This window comes from Eretmochelys imbricata, chromosome 2, assembly GCF_965152235.1.
Source record: "Eretmochelys imbricata isolate rEreImb1 chromosome 2, rEreImb1.hap1, whole genome shotgun sequence".
NCBI lineage: Eukaryota > Metazoa > Chordata > Testudines > Cheloniidae > Eretmochelys > Eretmochelys imbricata.
This window is the reverse complement of record NC_135573.1, coordinates 259,085,633-259,107,054: the sequence shown is the minus strand read 5'-3', so window position 1 is coordinate 259,107,054 and position 21,422 is coordinate 259,085,633. Positions and strand designations below refer to the sequence as shown.

Here is a 21,422-nt window from a genome sequence, read left to right as displayed (position 1 = left end):
AGAAGACAAAACAAAGTGATTCAGACTCACAGCCAAGAGTCACATGTAGAAATGCCGTATTGCAAAGCATAGAGAAAGTGCCTGTACTCACCAAGGCATAGGAATGCAGAACTATTGTACCACAATAGATTCATCTAACCCCGTATCCTACATCTAACACTGGCTCATAAAGAATGGTTCAGAGGAAGACACTCAGGAAAGGTTATGTTTGCATCACTGTCCAAAACTGAAATTAATAATACACGAGCTTGCAATGCAATGTAGTGGCAAGCGACACCAATGTGATATTTCACCACATACTAAGAAATATAACATCAACAGAAAGATTTTTAATCTCCATGTGGCACTGGTGAGTCATGCCTAGAATACTGTACCATTATGGGAGCCCCGAGTACTAGAAAGAAATAGGAAGGAAATCAAAGAAGAGCAGCAAAAGACAAAAATTCAGGGGTTGGAGGATTAGAATTATGAGCAAATATTAAAATCATTATATATAAACTTTAGTCAAATGATGACTAATGGAATAAGATAACTGCCTACAAGTACTTAAAAGGGGTAAACAAAAAGTAGGGATAGGAATGACCAGGACGGTAAAAGCAGCTATAACTACAAATAATGGGACAGAATTAAGCAAAAGAAAATTTAGGCTGAATATAAGGGCGAAAATCCTAAAACTAAGATCTATTAGACTTTGGAATAGATTCCCAAGGGAAGTGGTGGGAGTTTTGCCACTTGAGCCATTTAAAGACTGAACTGGACAAAACCCTGGAAAATGTGCTGTAGCAAATATATATATATAGCACTGAATAATATACTGTAGAACAAAGTGACCTAAAAAGGTCTTTTCCATCTCTAATTTCAGTGACTCTGTGAAATATGACTAATGTTCCAATCAAGGCATTAGTATCTATGGCAATTCACTACGCTCGGCCTGTTTGTGTTTGGATGCGTAGCACAGCTTGGAAAGAATTCATGACTGAATAATGAGTCTTTGCCGTGATATTTTTGGAACAATTAAAACGTTTCCATCTGGGGAATTTTGGTTGAAAGGCTATGCATTGCCATATAGGAAAAGAAATTCTGGCAGTGGACTCATTTGGCACTTACTCCACAGCTAGTGGAGATGGAGCACATCACGGAGCTGCTAAGGTTTTGGTTGGAAGAAGAAGGCTGACGCCAAGCCACATGCTCATAAAACAGTCCCTACTCTTCAAATTACCCAGCTACCTTGGCAGAGTCTTGAAAGGAAATCCCAGCTCACATTCCATTCCTAGCCAAGACTGCAGGCAGTAAAGAGGACAGTATAGACGGAGTAATTAGACGTACAGAAGAGGTAGGGATGACTAGTGTTCACAATGAAAGAATGAGTAAAAACTCAATTAAGTGCCTCATTCCTGATCCTGTATTATAAATCCCTTCCTTTGGACAATGGGATCTTCTGAGATATTATAGCCTGATCTCATAGATTCATAGATACTAATGTCAGAAGGGACCATTATGATCATCTCTTTGTTTGGTCTCCTGGTTCTCCATGTAATTCCAGTCTTAAGTTTTGTCATGCTTCCTATGCTGTTGAGATTTTAGTCTCTACTCTGTTTTCTTGGGGAATTGATTTTTTTCAGCTCCATATGTCATGGCAGGCAGAACACAGATGTCAAAACTGCCAGAATATGATACCGTTTGATGGGCCAGATCTTCTTACCCAGCTGTGGGTAAACAGAGGTCCTGAAAACATCAGAACTGTTGCAGTTACACAGAGAGTCTACCCTCAGAGCCTACCCAATGCATGGACTCCATTTGCATTAATATAGAAAGAAATTTAGGGGTGGGTGCAAGGATGCTGGATCAGCAAATACAAGGATCCACCTGCCAACTCATATCCCTCATCCTTTCAATGAGGAGATTGGGGACACATCAGACTAGAAGTCTACTATCATCCTAAAGCTGCATTGACAGGAGTAGGATGACTCTGTAGGTGGGCAAAAGCTGCCATGGAATGCCCTCAATTCTATATGAGGTATAGACAAGCAATAGAATTAATTTGATCCATGTTAGACATTCCTCTTACCTATTTAATTTTTCCCATTCACAGTGATCATATATTCTGTTCCATGATTGATCCTCATTCCTTATTCTGCATGCTCAGTTCACTGATAATAGAATTCTTACCCTTAGGGGTTCAGCATCAATGACAATACATCAGAGGGGCAGGACATTTTTTTGTTATCTTTTTGCACTGCATTCCCATTCAAGACTCTGCTCAGGTAGGAGCTTAGAAGGTTTGGTGAGGTCTTTGTTAGCTTATAGCCTCATATCTGAATATGCTCTTTCAGACGTGAACTTGTTGAACTTATAGTGTGATTATGGTCTGAAAAGTCACTGTCACACTTAACATGTTTGATCCTTGTGCCTCTCTTTGTGCTGTACACTTATTTTTTAAAAAATATTTTTATTCCTGCTAGAGCCAAAACAGCTAAAGAAGACGGAGCTGCATTGCACATCACTAACATTATTTTCAAGTACCATAAATTCAAATGAAAGGATAATGAGGATAGAAAGGGATAGCTGAAGACTGATGCGCATTACTGGTGATGAACATAGAAAGGGTAAGGAAAAAACAGCTTGATTTTGAGATTTTATATTGACTGGTGTTGAAAGTTTGAAAAATCATTTTTGACTTGTTAAATTGAGCAATGTTGATATGAAGTCATGCCAAGGTGTCATACTTACAGCCCGTTCCCAAGATCTAACTCTTGAGGAACACAGAGAAAACAACACCTTTGTTCCTCTCATTTGCACTCTTTAGTTTTGTATAGAAGCACTAAGACACCACAGTGATAGGCACTATGTAAGATAGATATTTTTTCCATCTCTAACTTCTGTGACTAAAGGGATGTTTTAAAAGTTATTACATGGCAGTAGACACAGTATATCTACAAGGGGATGCATGGTAAGTCAAAAGTGTATTGAAAAATAGAGAGGTCTCCATTAAGAAGTCAACATTTTACCACAATTACCAGTGGTAGTGTAGTAAATGTAGTTAAATGTTGACTTTTTAATGGTGGATGTTTGGAATCTTTGTGAGACCTATAAAATGGACAATATCTGTTAAGGTAAATAAATCAGATATTAATCCAGAGATCCCTAATGGTGTCCTTTAAATAAACTGATAAATGCCACAAGCTACATCCATACTCTTTGTTTCTAATTGATTTTCCTAAATGCAGTCAACTATTTTATGAAAAACTACTTAATAAGAAACAATAGCAACTAAGTTTGCTTTTCTAAGAATATTTGGAGAATATTTTTATTACTACAGCTGATCATTTTTGGAAGTATTCCATTCATAGTCAGTTCATCATTCCTCTTATATGTAAATCTAAAATGGCTGAGCATTTAATTTTGGTTGTAAGAGAAATCCAAATGTCTTCTCAGTTTGTCTACCTGGCTAAAATGTGCCTATAAAAATAAGATTCTAATCCTGAAGTTCTTATTCAGAACAAACTCCCAACAAAGCTAATGCAATGTTGGCCTCAGTACTTACTGTTGAATGTAAAGGACTAGTTTTGCATTTATATTTTTAATACTGTACTATATATATATATATATATATATTATTAGTTTAAACTAGTCAATAGAGCACTAGACTGGGATTTAAGATACCTGGGTTCTATTCCCAGCAGCGGCGGATTTAGCCTCTGGGCCAATTGGTCATGTGCTCAGGGGCCCCAGCCAATTGGGTGCCCCTGACCCCAACCCACTCTGCCCGCTTGGCACTCCTACCAGGGAGCAGGGGAAGCCCCCAAGCCCTGACCAGCAGTAGTGCTGGGCACGTGGGATAGGGCAAGCCCCCGTGCCCCGACCTTGCTCCCCATCAGGAGCACCGGGCGGGAGAAGCCCCTGCGCCCTGACCAAGCTCCTCAGCAGGAGTGCCAGGAGGGGAGGCGGGATGGGGCAAACACTTCCGCCTTGACCTCGTTTCCCCAGCAGAAGCGCCAGGTGGGGGGGACTGCAGGTGAAAGGGGTGGGGAGGGGCCCCCATTTGCTCTGGCCCAGGGCCCCACAAACCCCTAATCCGCCTCTGATTCCCAGCTTTGCCATGGGCCTGCTTGGTGACCTTGGGAAAGTCACATCACCTCTTTGTGCTCAGATTCTCCAACTGAAAAGGGAAAATGATATTGATCTCCTTTGTCATTGCTTTGAAATCTCCTGATGAAAAGCATAAGAGATCAGTATTATTATTATCATTATTAAACTGAAGTTAGTTAACAGATAGCCTCCTGTGTCCCCCAATTCTTGCCTTGTCTAAGACTAATTAATGATATAATGACTCACAAAACAGCAAACACAGCATGGTGTTCATCTTTCTCTCTTACTTAAGTGTGGGAGCCCAAATATTGAGGAATCCATATTTCTCCAGTAGATTTTTATAAACAGTTATTTTTGTCTGCTCTGTCAGCAGCCATTATTCATTGATATTCAGATAGTCCTTTGATGTAGCACTGTGGTTTTGCCTTCTTTTTTTGCCAAGTGCATATATAGACAAAAGGTGCCTGGGGTGGTGAATAACAATAGGAACCTTTGAAAATGGCTAGCCAGAAAAAGGAAAAGAAAACAGGAATGAAAAATAAGACTGGAATGTCTTTACTTTGCTAAGGGAAAAAAAGAAAAAGGTTACAAAACCCTGCGGGTGAACCAGCTGCAATCAGTCCTAAACTAAATCTCAAATATTAATCGAGAAGGGTCAAAATCTGTCCTTGTTAACACTGAAGTCAATGGAACTACATGAGAGTTACAGAGAGTGAACTTTGGATCCCAATAAATAGTGACTGTTATACTTTCTGAGACAGATCCTGCAAAGTTATTATTATTTATTATTTGTACTATTCCAGCACCTATGAGCCCTACTCATGGACCAGGACCCAGTCATGCTAGGCACTGTACAAACAGGGAACAAAAAAGACAATCCCTACCTAAAAAAGTTTACAACTGAAGTGCTAAACAATCTGCCCAAATCTGGCAAAGCATTTAAGCATATGATTAACTTTAAGCACAGGAGCAGACCCCTGACTTCAAAGAGAATACTCATGTGCTCACAGTACTTCCACACTTTGCTGGGTTTGGCCAGAGTTCTCAGCACCGGGCAGCAGCCTGAGAGCCCTATGTCAGCAAGGTCTTAGGATACTAATACCAATGCAATGATTAGACAGACTGTTTATGAAACAGCTCCCTCCACTGTTCTTTCTGAAATCTGCTCATTCCATCAGAGGAATCAAAGCTGTTTTAGCTCAGTGACATACATACATTGTGCAGGATTGTGCATGGGATGTCAATTCCTTTCAGCACAGCTACTGCTTTTCGTCTCTGTCCCACAGGTGCTGATTTAGCATGGTAGGTGCTGCGAGGCCCAGCAGCAGCTGCATGGAGGTATTACAAACGATTTGTTTGAACAAAACCTCCTGCTCGGTTTGAGCCAGCCCTGTGCTACAATGCAAAGCGGTGATAAATAATCTGCTATACTCCTGTTATTTCATCAGTATTGGGAACATACTCACTCTTTTCACCCTGTATTCCCTAAAACAATTCTTTCTGGTAGTGCAGAATACTTATTTTTTCTTACTCATGACATAATGGCTTTTTTTGGCCATCTACTGTAAACCTCTTGGGATGCTGGGACCTTGAAGACGGTGTTCTGACAGGTTGTTCAGCAATCCGTATCACTCAGATGAAGCCTGCTAACATGAACAAATAAAGGTGTCATGCAGGTGAAGGAAGAGGAAAGGGGAGGAAATCCAACAGCCTCTGCAAATGTGTTTTGGCTCCCAGGAAGAGAAAAGTGCCACGCTGGTCTCCATGCAGCTTAAGTCAGTCCCTTGCTCGCTGCTTCCTCCAGTCCACTGAAAAGGAAGGTGGAGGGACCTAACATACTATCATGGATGTTAACAGTGCCCCATACTCATTAGGTTGCAGAATTTAAATACAGAAACCAAATAAACCAAAAGAGAGAATTTAAGTTTGCAGTTTGGAATAGTGATCAGGTCATCCTCAGTGTTTTGGTTTTAAACCTACTCTTTTAATAACCAGTATTACATTCAGTCTAAGATTTTCAAACCAGGTGCCTAATGCTACTCTTCTATACCCCCAATAAGGCACCTACCCAAGTCTCCTCATTTTAAGAGGTGCTGACCACCCTCAATTTCTATTGACTGAAATACCTTTGCAATTCAGGCCACTTATTTATGCACCTAATTATAGACTGCTATAATCAATGGGCCAATGAAGATGGAGACCAAAATTAGAAACTTTTAGCCAAGTTCATTCTAACTTCAGGCAAGATAACTCTTAAAGACAACCTGTCCTAGCATCACTTGAAAGGGAAAAAACAACACTATCTCCAGCCTTTTCCTCTTCTGCTGCTCAGATATAAAGCATCCTAATATGTTCAGAAATCAGCCTGCTTAAACCTGATGCACTATAGCCCTGCATTATTCCAAGGCCTAATCAAGATCACAGCCCCATTCAGACAATGTGTATTTACTTCACATTAGCGCCCTGAAGCATGGATCAGCATCAAGGTCCCAATGTGCTACGAGCTGTACAAAGCTCCTATGTATAAAATACCTCAGATCCTGCACTGAAGAGTTTATAATCCATGTGAAGGTAGTGACATATAAGGGTGGAAGGAGAGGGAAAGCCATCAATATGTTTTTGGGGTTAAGGAAGCTCTCTCTCTCCCTCTTAGAGACTTGAAGATCACCTTCTATATTCCCTCATTTTACATGAGGACACGGAGACCATATTCTCATACTTCTCAGATGCAACAGGACTCAGTTCATAAAAACACAAGAGCAGCCATACTGAGTCAGACCAATGGTCCATCTAGCCCAGTATCCTGTCTTCCAATGGCGGCCAGTGCCAGATGTTTCACAGGGAATGAACAGAACAGGGCAATTATCAAGTGACCCATCCCCTGTTGTCCAGTCCAGCACCTGGCAAACAGAAGCTAACAGCCATTGATGGACCTGTCCTCCATGAACTTACCTAATTCTTTTTTGAACCCAGCTATACTTTTGGTCTTCACAACATCCCATGGCAACGAGTTCCACAGGTTGACTGTGCATTGTGTGAAGAAATACTTCCTTTTGTTTGTTTTAAATCTGCTGCCTATTAATTTCATTGGGTGAGCCCTGGTTCTTAGGTTATGTGAAGAGATGTATCATACTTTCTTATTCACCATCTTAACACAATACAAAGCTCATCAGTGCTAGTTCTTAATGCATAAGAGGTGTCTTTCTTGAGCACCTCCTTTTGTGCCTCTGAGCTAAATGAAAATCATATGTAGGCTTCCTGCACAAATCAATATTAGTTAACTACAACACTTCCTGAACTCTTCAGTGCAGTAGTTTTACAGATATTCTTCAAAGATACCCAACAGTCTTACCTGCGTCCTGATAACCGATTCTCATTGTTTTTGGGAGATCTTTCTCTCTTCTCTCTTTCAGTTTCTGAATGTCTGTGAAGAACATTTAATTTGATGGTTTTTTCACTGGTGTCTATATCAGAGCTTGCCATTGGTTTCCCTTCTTCAACCTTGGTTCTTTCTCTTTCCGATAAGAGTTTGGCAAGTGGATCAGCTGTGTCTTTGGGTGTATGTCTTAGCTTCTCACTGACTGAACTTGTGTATGAGTTTGATGAAATTTTTGATGAAAATTCCGTATCTACTTTCAGAGCACTGGCATTGTGTGATGAAAGGTAACTCACGGACTCTGTGGAAGTTCCTTTAATCTCTTGAAAATCACTAGTTGGCATCTCTGAAGATTTTTTCTGATGATCTTCCCCTTTGAATTGCATTGTGCTATTTATGCCAGAGGATCGTTTCAGAAGCCTCCTTTTTACTAAATCCTAGAATAAGTTGTAAATAAAGAAAATACCAGATTCAATGTTCAGCCTTTTTAAACAGACACACAAGAAAGCAGAAGCCCCTATTAGTCTAACTACTGGGATATGCAGTTTATTCTGTTATTAGGGATGGGGGAGAGCCTGTTTGGATAATAACAGTAAGAACTGACTTGCATCTTCAACCAAAATTTGGCCAATATCAAGCCAGAACTATATGGTAAGTCACTTGGGGTGGGGTCCCCCTGGCCCATGATTAGTGCTACTTGGTGCTACAACATAATAAATAAATAAATAAATAAATAAATAATAAGGATCAACTTTTTTGGTGTCTTAATTGTTGTGCATTTTCAGGCACTCCTTCTTGTCATCCACGATCAGAAATGAAATAGCTCACAAAAGCTTGTTGCTGAGGTTTTATCCAGCTCAGATGAAACCAGGAAGTACAGGAAAGTATCCAGTCCTATTTCCAGACCAAAGTGGTTTAGACAAGTTCAGATACACACACAAACTTTTACGTGCATCTGAGAAATTACTCAAACTGATCGTGTGAGTTTTTCCATTGCTAATGATCATAGGTCCAACTTTACACTCTTTACTCAGGCAAAACTCCCATTGACATAAAAAAACAGAATAGGGAGAAAAACCAAAAACATGAATCTTGGTGCTGGTTTTCAAGAATACTCACTGAAACAGTAAAGTACAAAACACATGAGAATGTTAGTTGAAGTTTAATTGCTGGAACCAAGAACTGTTGTTGATTTAGGCTGGGGTTTCCAAAGAAATTCATTGGGATTTGAGTGCCTAACTCCCTTAGGTACCCTTGAAAAATCCAGTCTTAAAGAAATAAAAGGTAATGAGAATGGAAAATAAACAATAACTATACATGGTGTAATCAAAGATCAGAGAGTTGCATAGGTTAGTTATTATACAATGTGATGATTGCTGATGGTTCTAAATCATCTAAAAGATTTCCTTAAATTACTAACTATAGTTGCTTCCTTAAATTACTGCTCTACTACAAACTGTAAATATAGTAATTTAATATACAAAAACAATCTGCATGTTATATTCAAATGTCTTTACTAGCAAATATAATGTAGAAATCTATAACTCTAACCCTCTATTTAATCTCTCTAGAAGTACAGGAAAGCACCTCTTGTGAACTTGCAGTGGGTCCAGCCATCATTCCTCTGACAATGAGACTAGACCTGGACTTTTGCTTCTCTCTCATTGTGGTCTTCATCTCCTCAGAAGTTTCTGTTATTTTCAAATCATCTCTGCTATTTTTTAACTTTTTATCTCCTTCAGAGGATGAGCCACTATTGGGTTCTACCACAGTCTTGGATTTCTCTCTTTTATGTTGATGTCTCTTCGATGGAATGACTTTATCTCGTGGAACATCAATGTCATATCTACAAGGGAAGAAAGGTATTTAAAATGAAATTATACACAAATACTATCAATAAAAAATTACAATAATAACGTGGTTGAGTTACTTGTGAATTATCTAGCAATTATATATGACTATGATAGCTTATCACTTAAAATGTCTACATACAGCTCTTCAGTTTTTAATCCTGCACTTTTTCTGGAATTAATTATAAATTAAATAAATCATTATTTTAATTTTATGATATCTTAATGTGCTACATACCATATCCTAATGGAGAAAGTATGTATAAAATCCTAAATAGCTTTTAAACCATTAGCTGTCTTCAGTGAGAATTAATTTATTATTATTTCTTATTTGTAATTAGGGTTGTCGATTAATCATAGTTAACTCATGCAATTAACTCAAAAAAATTAATCATGATTAATCAATTTTAATCGCACTGTTAAACAGTAGAATACAAATTGAAATGTATTAAATATTTTTGGATGTTTTTCTACATTTTAAAATATATTGATTTCAATTACAACACAGAATACAAAGTGTACAGTGCTCACTTTATATTATTATTTTTATTACAGATATTTGTACTTTAAAAATGATAAACAAAAGAAACAGTATTTTTCAATTCACCTCATACAAGTACTGAAGTGCGATTTCTTTATCGTGAAAGTGCAACTTACAAATGTAGATTCTTTTTGTTATATAACTGCAACTCAAAAACAAACAGTGTAAAACTTTAGAGCCTACAAATCCACTCAGTCCTACTTCTTGTTCAGACAATTGCTGAGACAAACTAGTTTATTTACATTTGCAGGAGATAATGCTGCCCGCTTCTTATTTACAGTATCACCTGAAAGTGAGAACAGGCATTTGCATGGCACTTTAGTAGCCAGCATTGCAAGGTATTTACGTGCCAGATATGCTAAATATTCATATGCCCCTTCTTGCTTCAGCCACCATTCCAGAGGATATGCTTCCATGCTGATGATGCTTGTTAAAAAACTTATGCATTAATTACTTAATGACTGAACACCTTGAGGGAGAATTGTGTATCTCCTGCTGTTTACCCACATTCTGCCATATATTTCAAGTTATAGCAGTCTTGGATGATGACCCAGCACATGTTGTTTGTTAAAGAACACTTTCACTGCAAATTTGACAAAATGCAAAGAAGGTACCAATGTGAGATTTCTAGAGATAGCTACAGCACTCAAACCAAGGTTTATGAATCTGAAGTGCCTTCCAAAATCTGAGCAGGACAAGGTGTGATGCATGCTTTCAAGAGTCTTAAAAGAGCAACACTCTGATGTGGAAACTACAGAACCGAACCACCAAAAAAGAAAATCAACCTTCTGGAGCTGGTATCTAACTCAGATGATGAAAATGAGCATGCGTCGGTCTGCACTGCTTTGGATCGTTATCAAGCAGAACTCATCATCAGCATGGATGCATGTCCTCTGGAATGGTGGTTGAAGCACGAAGAGATATATGAATCTTTAGTGCCGAATACAACAGTGCCATGTGAATGCCTGTTCTCACTTTCAGGTGACATTGTAAACAAGAAGAGGGCAGCATTATCTCCTGCAAATGTAAACAAACTTGTTTGAGTGATTGGCTGAACAAGAAGTAGGACTAAGTGGACTTGTAGGCTCTAAAGTTTTACATTGATTGTTTTTGAATGCAGGGTTTTTTGTACATAATTCTACATTCATAAGTTCAACTTTCATGATAAAGAGATGGCTCTACAGTGCAATGGAAAAATACTATTTCTTTTGTTTTTTTACAGTGCAAATATTTGGAATAAAAATAAATATAAAGTGAGCATTGTACACTTTGTATTCTGTGTTGAGTAACTGAAATCAATATATTTGAAAATGTAGGAGAACATCCACAAATATTTAAGTAGATGGTATTCTATTATTGTTTAACAGTGTGATTAATCGTCCCTGCCCCAAAGAGCTTGCAATCTAAGTATAAAACAAGACAGATATAGCCAGAGGGGGGAATACCAGGAAACATGAGGCAAAATTGGTCAGCATGATGGACAGGGGTCACAGCAAACCAGCAGCCTAACCATTGCCATTCCTTCAAAGCTTGCCAAGAGTCTCTCATTTGGAATGAGACTCACTGATTTTGGATTAAAGTTAAGGATGTTTTTAAAATATTTCATTCTTATGATTTACATTTTGTAATGTGTTTCTGTGAGGCTTAGATTTTTGTGTCTTGCTAATATTACATTGCCAAAAGTTCTGACTCCTTATTTAAACATAGGATGTGCAAGAATACTATATGGCTCTCATCCTGCAATGACTTATGCAGGTGCTTATCTTTATGTATGAGTAGCCACATTGAATTCAATGGGGATTGCACTCAAATTGTAAAGTCACCCATGTACATAAGTCTTTGCAGGATTAGGCCTTAGTCTAGTATCTGGTTGATAGGTGAAATTCTGGCAAAACTCCTATTGACTTCAGTGGGGCCAGAATTTCACCCTCTGACTTTAGCCAGTTCCACATGATTCACAGGAAGGTATAAAACCCCATAAAGTATCTATAGTAGGGGCTCTCAAACTTCATTGCACTGTGACCCCCTTCTGATAAAAAAAATTATTACATGATCCCAGGAGTGGGGACCGAAGCCTGAGCCTACCTGAGCCCCGCTGCCCCAGGTGGGGGGGGGGGGGCAAAGCCAAAGGGCTTCAGCCCTGGGTGAGGAGTGGGGGGTCTGTAACCTGAGCCCTGCCACCCTGGAGTGAAGCCGAAGCCTGAGCCCTGCCACCCAGGGCTTGAAGCCCTTGGGCTTCAGCTTTAGCCCCAGGCCCCAGCAAGTCTAATGGCAGCCCTGGCGACCCCATTAAAACAGTGTCACGATGCACTTTGGGGTCCCGACCCACAGTTTGAGAACCTCTGATCTACAGTATTGTGCAACCCAACTGGTATATCATGGGGGGATTGTACTTCCTGACTATAGTTGGTGAGCAATTTATGCCCTGATGCATGAGTATTAGTACCAATATAATTTGTATCCCAGCTAATGTAACTGCAGAGGCTAAAACATTAAGTGGTTAACATGTTCATATAAATATCTAACCTTTTAAACCTTTTTTTCTAATTAACTATTTTCATCATTAGGATCCTTCAGCAGCAAGTTCCATGAAGTTAAAAAATATGTTGTGTTATAAAATATACCTTTTAATTAAATAGTTAAACAGTTGCTTTTTAAAAGCAACCAAAATATTGCGCAATAGGGAAGGGCACAGTATACAGAAAGGATACATGGAAGTTCTAGAGGTGCTAGGGACAATGACTTGTGAATCAGGGCCATGCAACTCTTGGCTGGCAAAGGGCACAGTGGGCCTGATTTAAAAGGTATTTAGGCACCTAATAATGCAGATAAGTGCCTAGTGGGATTTTCAAAAGCGCCAAGGCTCTGAAGCTCCATGGGTGCCTACGTGCTTTTGAAAATCCCATTAGGCATCTCTCTGCAACTTTAGGTACCTAACTACCTCTAAAAATCTGGCCCATGTGTGAAATGCTGGGGCTGTTTTTAAGAGTTTGTCAAAGCCTCTCTAAAGGCTGTGAAGAGGTAAACGTATCTATAAGAGATGGTTATCAGATCATCACTCAAGGAACCAGCGCTTGGCACAGAAAATCTAATTCTCATTCTGTGCCGTCTCACTTTTTTTTTTTTTTTTTAATTTTCAGGAAGGCTGAAATGAGGACTCATCTCAGGCACTGGCGTTTTACACTGTAATTGCACCATTTCTCCTCTGGCTGCTGCGGGCTGACTTGGTTACGGGGGTCACTGGAGGTAGCATACTCCAGCCACACTCCTTCGTGCCTGGACATTCTGTGGGGAGTGGAGGGGCTTAGCATAGCCAGGTGGGCAGTCCTGCAAGCCATTTCTTGTTACGGCAGCTTTGCAGCCCCTCTGTGTTGCCAGAGCATGGGCCAATATGCATCCCACTGTCCCCACTGACAGAGATCTGCAGCCCCATTGGTATTAAAGATGGGATGGAGAAATCCCCATCTTTACTCAGATCCCGTCCAAGGCCACTCAAAGGTAGGAATGAGATCAACATACAAATGGGCTGAATCTCAGCTGGTGTAAATTGGCACAGCTCCATTGCAGTCAATAGAGCTACACTGATTTATACCACCTGAGCACAAACCCACAATGTATGCCTCTATGGCACACCCACTCAATTTACTTTCTTCCATTCCCACATGCATCCACGCTCAGCATCGCCAACCCCAAGCATGCAAGAATCATGAGTCAGGCAATCCAAAAAAACTCCACAAGCCTGGCAAAACAAAAAACAAAAACAAACCATCATTATTTTTTAAGTGAATACATTGTGTTATTTTTTCTTTGCCTTCTGGTTTCTGAGCTTTCAGAGTACACTGGGGTCATGTCATCAAGCTTATCTCTGCACCCACAGTGGCTACAAGTGTAATCTTTCTGTAAAGAAAGCTAAGTGTCTCAGGTATCACTTGACTCCTGGAGCTGGGGCTTTTTTAAAAAAAGCACCACCTCCTGTGAGAGTTGGCAACTCACCTTTCTCAAGCTACCTTTGGAGCAACAGAGAAGGGGGGGGGTGAGACCAGGCATGTCAGTGGGGTCACCCCTCCCCTGGCTGCACCCTGAAACCCCACCATATGCTACTGGGGAGGGGAGAGACGAACGTGGGTGTGCCTCTTTAAAAACAGCTGGGCACTGCTCCCTGCCCTCCTCCGCCAGGGAAACACTGCGCAAGCCCAGCGCCTAGGGCTGACCGGCTTTGGAGGGTGAGGGTCATAGAGTCCCACCGAGGCACAGAAAGAGAGTAAACCTGCGCCATCACACTTCCTGCCAGTCGGGGCCGCCCTGCGTCTGGAGCGGAGAGCTCGCTGGTCAATCATTCCTGCCTCCTTGCGCGCGCGCGCGCGCGGCGGGGGTGGGAGAGAACGGTCGCCTGCATCATTGCGCCTGCGCGACGGAGGTGTTGAACGAGAGCAGAGCGCGCAGGTTTCGGACGCGCCCTCAGGGCTCGAGCTCCCTGGCTGCCCCCGCTGGCGGGCAGCCCGCCTGTGGGGGAGGGGGAGAGGAGCTCGCGCCGCCTTGTTTCAAACTGTCTCACTGGGGGCGGGGGAGATGCGGTGGACGCGTTTGCTTTCAACATCTCTCTCCCTCACACTGCGGCAGACCTGCCATGTCTGTAGGGCTCTTCCCTCATTTGGGGTGAGGCGTTATCGCTGGCTGAGAGGCAGCTGGGCAACATGCTTAAAAATCCAGTTTGTTCAGCCTGCCCGCGCATTGACCCTGCTAAAGGAACCAAGAGTAAAGCACGGGCAGCTACAGAGGACTTGAAAGCCATGGGAGCGAGGGGCCAAGCATGTTTCAGATTGCCAGAGGCTCTGGGCCTTCAATTGATCTAGCCCAGGGGTTCTCAAAGTGGGGGTTGGGGACTCCTCAGGGGTTGCAAGGTTATTACGTGGGTGGTCACAAGCTGTCAGCCTCCACCCCAAACCCTGCTTTGCCTCCAGCATTTATAATGGTGTTAAATACATAAAAAAGTGTTTTTACTATATAAGGGGGGGGTCCACACTCAGAGGCTTGTTAACGTGAAAGGGGTCACCAGTACAAAAGTTTCAGAACCACTGCTCTAGCAAATAGAAAAACCTGCTTCTAAAACTGTTCAGTTGAAGCATAGTATCTAGCATAAACTAAACATAAACATCTGAACAACATATTGAAAAGTAAGTCATAGAAAGGATTTGTACAAGCTCCACACTGCAGGATATACAGTTGGGTAGAAATGGGCTTAAAATACTTGAAGTTGTTAAGTTAGTGGGGATGAAACAAATACTATCATGCCTTTTTTTTATGGTTCTGATCCTATGTACTCTATTTCTAGTTACAGAAAAGAGAATTTATTGCCTAGAGATTTATCACTACTTAAAGCAGTGGTGGGCAACCTGTGGCCCATCGGGGTAATCTAATTGTGGGCCATGAGACATTTTGCTGACTTTGACTGTCCGCAGGCACGGCCCCCCGTAGCTCCCAGTGGCCAGGAACGGCAAACTGCAGCCACTGGGAGCTGCAGGCACAGCCCCCCCGCAGCTCCCAGTGGCTCGGAACGGCGAACTGTGGTCACTGGGAGCTGCGGGGGGCCGTGCCTGCGGACAGTCAACGTCAGCAAAATGTCTCACGGCGTGCTATCAGATTACCTTGATGGACTGGCCGCAGGTTGCCCACCACTCTTTTAAAGGCATGCATTCATACTGAACTTTCTCAAACATCTGGTATAATAGCTCAGAACCCCTTGTACAGCAGAATGAAGATGTAGGCTAGAGAGATTGTCAAACACCAAGTATGATAGCAGAGGGCACCCTAAGACAAATCTCAAGGAGCACATAATTAAGAGGATGGTCTCAATTTAGAATATATTTACCTATATTGATCATAGTACCCCTTTTAATAGTGTGGCAAGTTAAAGGCACCTAAGAAAAGGTGACAAAACTGAATGTAAAAACTGAAACCTCTTTATATTTGTAATTTTGAATGTAGGGATTAGACTGCATACATACTTACATAAAGTAAAATGGAACTATACCTGTAAACTTCAGTTTTACTTGCATCAGACACAGTTGTTCTGCCATGCATGTCTTCATCTGAGTAGTCATTAACTAGTGATGTTTCTATATACCTAGACTGTGAGCTCTTAGCTTGTGGAACTGAAGCTACAGGACTTGTGATGCATCTGGTGGTCCCAAAATGTTCAAGAAAATAATTGGTGATAACTTCAAGAATTGTTTTCAGTGGATTCTCCTTTGCCTGGAGAGGGGGAGGAGGGAATACGTTGCTTCACAACTATTGAAAGTCTCCAGTTAACTTTAGTTAAAACAGAAGATTGAGAAACATTTTAGTTTTACAGTGCAGCAATTTAAACCGGCTCATGGTCTTTTAGGATGCACTGAGGGGTTTTGCAGATATAAAGTCATGTTAGTTCATAACTGGTATGATTCAGGAAAATATTAAGGAATGTTGAGTAGTCAGAGATCCAGTTTATTTTACACCTTAAAGATTCTTAAAGAGTCAGAAGATTAAAACAGAATAGGCAGACAGTGAAACAAAACATTCTTTCTCCAGTCCTTTTTTCTTGGCTTCATATTTAAAAATATTTCTTAATACAATATCCAAAGAAATTACTAAAGTGATATGTTTATTCCAGTAAGAAACTACTCCTTGGGAAACTGACCATAGGGGATTGAATTAACTAGAATATTATACATGCAATAATAACTCAAACTTCTGATTTCTGTTCTGTTTTTCTGGCAAAAAAAATCTTTAGTTCTGCAGCTAGCATTAGCTATCCAATTAGATATAAGTAAATGTAATCATGCATGTTGAACTACATTTCTCAAATGTTGGTTTTAAAAGAAAGTCAGAAATATTGGGTGTCAACCACTTCTGTGTAAACGTAACAAGGAAAAGGTACTGAACAAAACATATGTCCTTCGAAACCAGTAAAAAACTACACTGTGTAACCGTACAAAGCTGAGCATTAAAAGCAAAACCAAACCTAACATAACTATGGTTATACCAGGATAATTGCCACTCATTTTACATAGTATATATTGTTCGAAAGTATCCTAAACCAATTTACATGTGTACCATTTAATGTTTCCAGCAACATCTGTAGTTGAACAAGGCTACCACATACAGAAGCACAATACAGTATTTTGGGACAAGTGAAGTAGCTGAACATGATATACCCATAAAGATGCAGGAGAAACTTGGGTAGGTAAAATTACCTGAACTGAAATATAGTTAGGACAGCAGTGCTAACACACCTACTCTTACCGAAAAATAAATAAAAATGTATTGTCTACAATGCCCAGAAGTGGCAAAGGCTTAGTTTTACAAAATGTTTTGAAAGCATGATCTGATAACAGTGCCTGTAAAACCAGGCAATGTTGCATTCTTGTTCAATTCTCACTCAAGATGATGCTTACTATCCATTCTGTCTGGGTTAGATTCTGTTGTACAAAAAACTTCATTTGGAAAATGGGTACACTAAAAGTGAATAATCTCTGATGGAAAATTAACTGCTCCCTACTCTAAATAAAGTTTATGTAGACTGAAGTTGTAATAAGAGTTAGTGTTCCATCTCCAGCCCTTAACCTTGTGCTATGCAACTTACACAACCTCATTACCTCAGCCCCTCCTTAAAGTCAAAATGTAGATCAGGTCTATTCTTTACAACCAGTAATGGGAAATGACACGTAGTAAGTCCAGCTAACAGCTCTTTGCACTTTAAAGTAACCCCATAATGATGATTCTTGACTGACCAGTTTTTTTAAGATTGCTTTTAATATGTAATAACATACAACTGTTGGTGATGCTGACTTCTGGCACTTAAGTACAAAAGTGAAAATTCCCTTACCTTGTTTTCTTTGTACAAAGATTGTAGATGCAAAACATTTCGCAGTTCATTTCTATTGTTGATGCTAAGTGCAGTACGTGGAAATTCTCTGTCCATAATGGCACTTGTCTTTTTTAAACCCTCAAGGGAAGAAATGTCAATTTTAGACATACCGCAGGAAACTGTACAACTTTAAAGTTTACAACATCTTTATTCAATAGGTCATACCTAATTTGAAGCTTGCTATAATTGCTACAGCACATACAGCAGTGGTGCTTAAACTTCCTACTATTGTCTTAGATAATTTAACTATTGCTATATTATCTAAACTTCTTTTATAATTAATCAAGGGAAGACTGCAAACACAATGGTTACATTATCCAAGGTGATGCTTAAAACATGGCTACAGTACTTTTACGTCAGGAATAAAATCTATATGCTCACAATATATAAAAAATCAATAAAGCTTGGTTATGAAATATGTACACCAGTGGCTGGACTTTTTCATAGGTGCTGAACTTCAGAATCTCATTAATATCTGATGGGGCAGCCAATATTACCAGTGAAAACTGGGCCTGTTGTGAATATAAATTCCCAGAATAATTAGGCAGCAGTTGAAAATCTTTAAGAGGATGCTGTGGGTTTATAACATGTATCTGAAACAGTAGCTTATGTTTTTACAGTCTAAACACTTCCACTGATCAGGTCTCGTTTTATTTGTAGAAAACAAAGCTGAATTGTATGTTCAAAGGTCAATCAGGCATGCATGACATCTGATAATGGCTGTCTGGAAGGCCTCGTATTCCTCCTGTGTTGCACAAGCTGTTGGGTATTTTCAGAAAGTATTTGACCGTTAATAAATAATAACTTGAATCTGCTTTGTAATGTATTATCTTTTGTCGAACACAAAATGTTGGGCTTGATCTGAAGAGACCTTAAAGCAGGCTAAAAACCAATCCAAAATTTCAAAATGTATACTTCTACAGTACTCTTGTGGTTTTCTCCAGTTAAGAGAACCAAAGCACCACCTTTAGTTATATGAAGTCTCTTTCTAAACTACTTAGTGAACTTATGAATCAGGTTGAGTTGAAAGATTACACAAAAATGATTAAGAGCAGTCCCAGGACAAGATTCAAATATTAGCTCTACACCTGAATATCTTATAAAATCTCTACTTTAGAAAGACTCCATACAAAGTTGCCCTGAAATGCTAGGTTTGGAGAAGAATCCCAATTTTAGTGTAAACAATGGGAAGACTTCAGAGTGGTAGCCATGTTAATCTGTATTATCAAAAACAACCAGGAGTCCTTGTGGCACCTTAGAGACTAACACATTTATTTGGGCATAAACTTTCGTGGGCTAGAACCCATGAATGGGAAGGTTGAAGCTAAATCCAGCAAAACAAATTACTTTGCTCTCATGAGACATGAGATTCCTACTTGATAGTTACGCTGAGAGACTGCTTTAAGGAGTTAAGGTGGCTGGCTTCAGTCACAAAGGTGTGGCAAAACTGCTAGTGAATGATTCTCTGCTGCAGACACCGTGCTTCTGAGCTATGAAATAGCTCCATAGAAAGTCACATGAACACACAAAAAGCACTATAGCAGAAATGAAATAAAAGCAGCCTCTTTTCAATTGTAGTGTGTCCCTTGCTTAATGGCAGAATAAATTCCAGGAGCTGAATCTGGCACAAGTGCTAGGTTTTGGATATGAAGGACCTTGAAGCAAGTCTTGTATTTGCCCATTCTGCCATCATCCCGCTGCTCAGTTTAAACTGATAATTTTGATAGTGGTTCGCTATGTGTTCTATGTACATGTCTAATCTAAAAAGCAATGCAATATTTTTACCGGAACATCTTGGTACAATGTCATTCTGGCAGATAACTTCTGTTGTACTTTGAAACAAAGAGTTGGTAGCATAAGACAAATAGAGAATTAAAACTTGTTTTAAACTAATTCCCATGGATGGGAACAGCATCTGGATCCTGGAATCCTAACTATCTCAACCCATATACTAAAATTATAGCTCTAATAGGCCGGGGTGCAGATGGAGAATATTATGAGGTGAAGAGTGGATAGTACAAAGATGTATGAATGTGGGGCTTTCTATAATCCCTACCAACTAGGGCCTTAACTCTGAGAAGGCTGAGAGGAGACATGATAACAGTTGTCAAGTACATAAAAGGTTGTTACAAGGAGGAGGAAAAAAAAATGTTCTTCTTAACCACTGAGGATAAGATGAAAAGCAACGGGCTTAAATTGCAGCAAGGGAGGTTTAGGTTGGACATTAGGAAAACTTCCTAACTGATAGGATGGTTAAGCACTGGAATAAATTGCCTAGGCAGGTTGTGGAATCTCCATCACTGGAGATTTTTAAGAGCAGGTTAGACAAACACCTGTCAGGGATCGATAATAGTCCTGCCACGAGTGCTGGAGGCTGGAGTAGATGACCTCTCGAGGTCCCCTCCAGTCCTATCATTCTATGATTCTGAAAATGGATTTTTGTTTTATTTCTGATCCTAAGTTTGGTATGAGCAGCAAGAACATTATTTAGAGTGGACGATAATGCCTTACATGGAGTAGCTTTTTTAAATGGGGCTTCCAGAAAAACTAGTTTTTCAATTAACCCTTATCAGGATTTCAGTTTTCCCTTTAATATCTGAAACTTTCCAGAGGGATCTGCATGAATGTTTGAAAATTAAATAAATTTAGAATGGGATTTTTTTTACAACCATGAAATCAGTCCCCTATGCGTAATTCATGATTGTACTGTTTCTCTGTATTCCCCTGCTCCCCACATCCATTCTGACTGCTTGATCTCTATTAGGTTTGGAAAACTTAATATTTAGACAGTATCAGAATGGACACTTCCCAGTAGCCCCCAGAAATATTCCATAACCTTTTTAAAGTGTTGATGGGGGCATTTTCAACAAAACAGATTTTTATTTCCAAAGTCATGTTTCTTAAGCTAGATAAAACCCAACTTCCGTATTCAGAAGTGTTACTGTTAAAGAAATGCCTTATGGGAAATGTAGTCTACTGTTTTTATTCTAATAGCTTGTTACAGTGTAAATACAACCACCCAAAAACTGGAAAAAGTCTTCCCTCTCCCTTTCCCTCCCCTCTCCAAGTATCCCTTAATCTCTTTCATTGGCGGGGTGTGTGTGTGTTCATGTGTTGTTTTGCTAGGGTTTCTCATGCATTGACTGAAGCAAAATGAGACAAAATTACCTTTCTGCTGAGAAATTCTCTAACCAAAGATGCAGCCACTTCTTCCACAAAAGAGTTATCCATTTTATTCCAAAACATACAGGGGTGTTCTTTACTTGATCAAAATTGGTCATTAAAATTTGCTGACTTCCTAGCTCTTCCGTACAGCCATTAACCACTGCATTCCTGAAGCCAGACAGCTCAAATTGCAGCCTGCAGTACCCTCCTCTGTTGCGTTGTCATGGATTTGTTGCCATGGAGACTGTGTGTCATCAGAGATGGCCAGAGAACTCCTCCCCTCTGTGAGAAAGTAGATTTTTCATGCAGATGAAAAGAGGTCTTGTGTTAACATTTAGCATGCAACTAGTGTGCATAATATTTCTATTAAAGTTCAATATATTGTAAACATCAGATTCCAAGAAAACCATTCTCAACTTAGAATCATAGAATCATAGAATATCAGGGTTGGAAGGGACCCCTGAAGGTCATCTAGTCCAACCCCCTGCTCGAAGC

General features: G+C 40.0%; 1 protein-coding gene across 1 annotated transcript in view; it reads right to left on the bottom strand.

The window, feature by feature from the left end:
- Positions 1–21,008, bottom strand: part of MINDY4 (MINDY lysine 48 deubiquitinase 4) — a 90,603-nt gene extending 69,595 nt beyond the window's left edge. The window contains exons 1-5 of the mRNA XM_077808428.1: positions 20,931–21,008; positions 17,721–17,840; positions 15,888–16,108; positions 9,053–9,311; positions 7,442–7,902 (exon numbers count right to left, since the gene is read on the bottom strand). Of these exons, the coding sequence (XP_077664554.1) occupies positions 7,442–7,902; positions 9,053–9,311; positions 15,888–16,108; positions 17,721–17,840; positions 20,931–21,008 (1,139 nt within the window). The remainder of the gene's footprint in view (positions 1–7,441; positions 7,903–9,052; positions 9,312–15,887; positions 16,109–17,720; positions 17,841–20,930) is intronic.
- Positions 21,009–21,422: the final 414 nt, after the last annotated feature.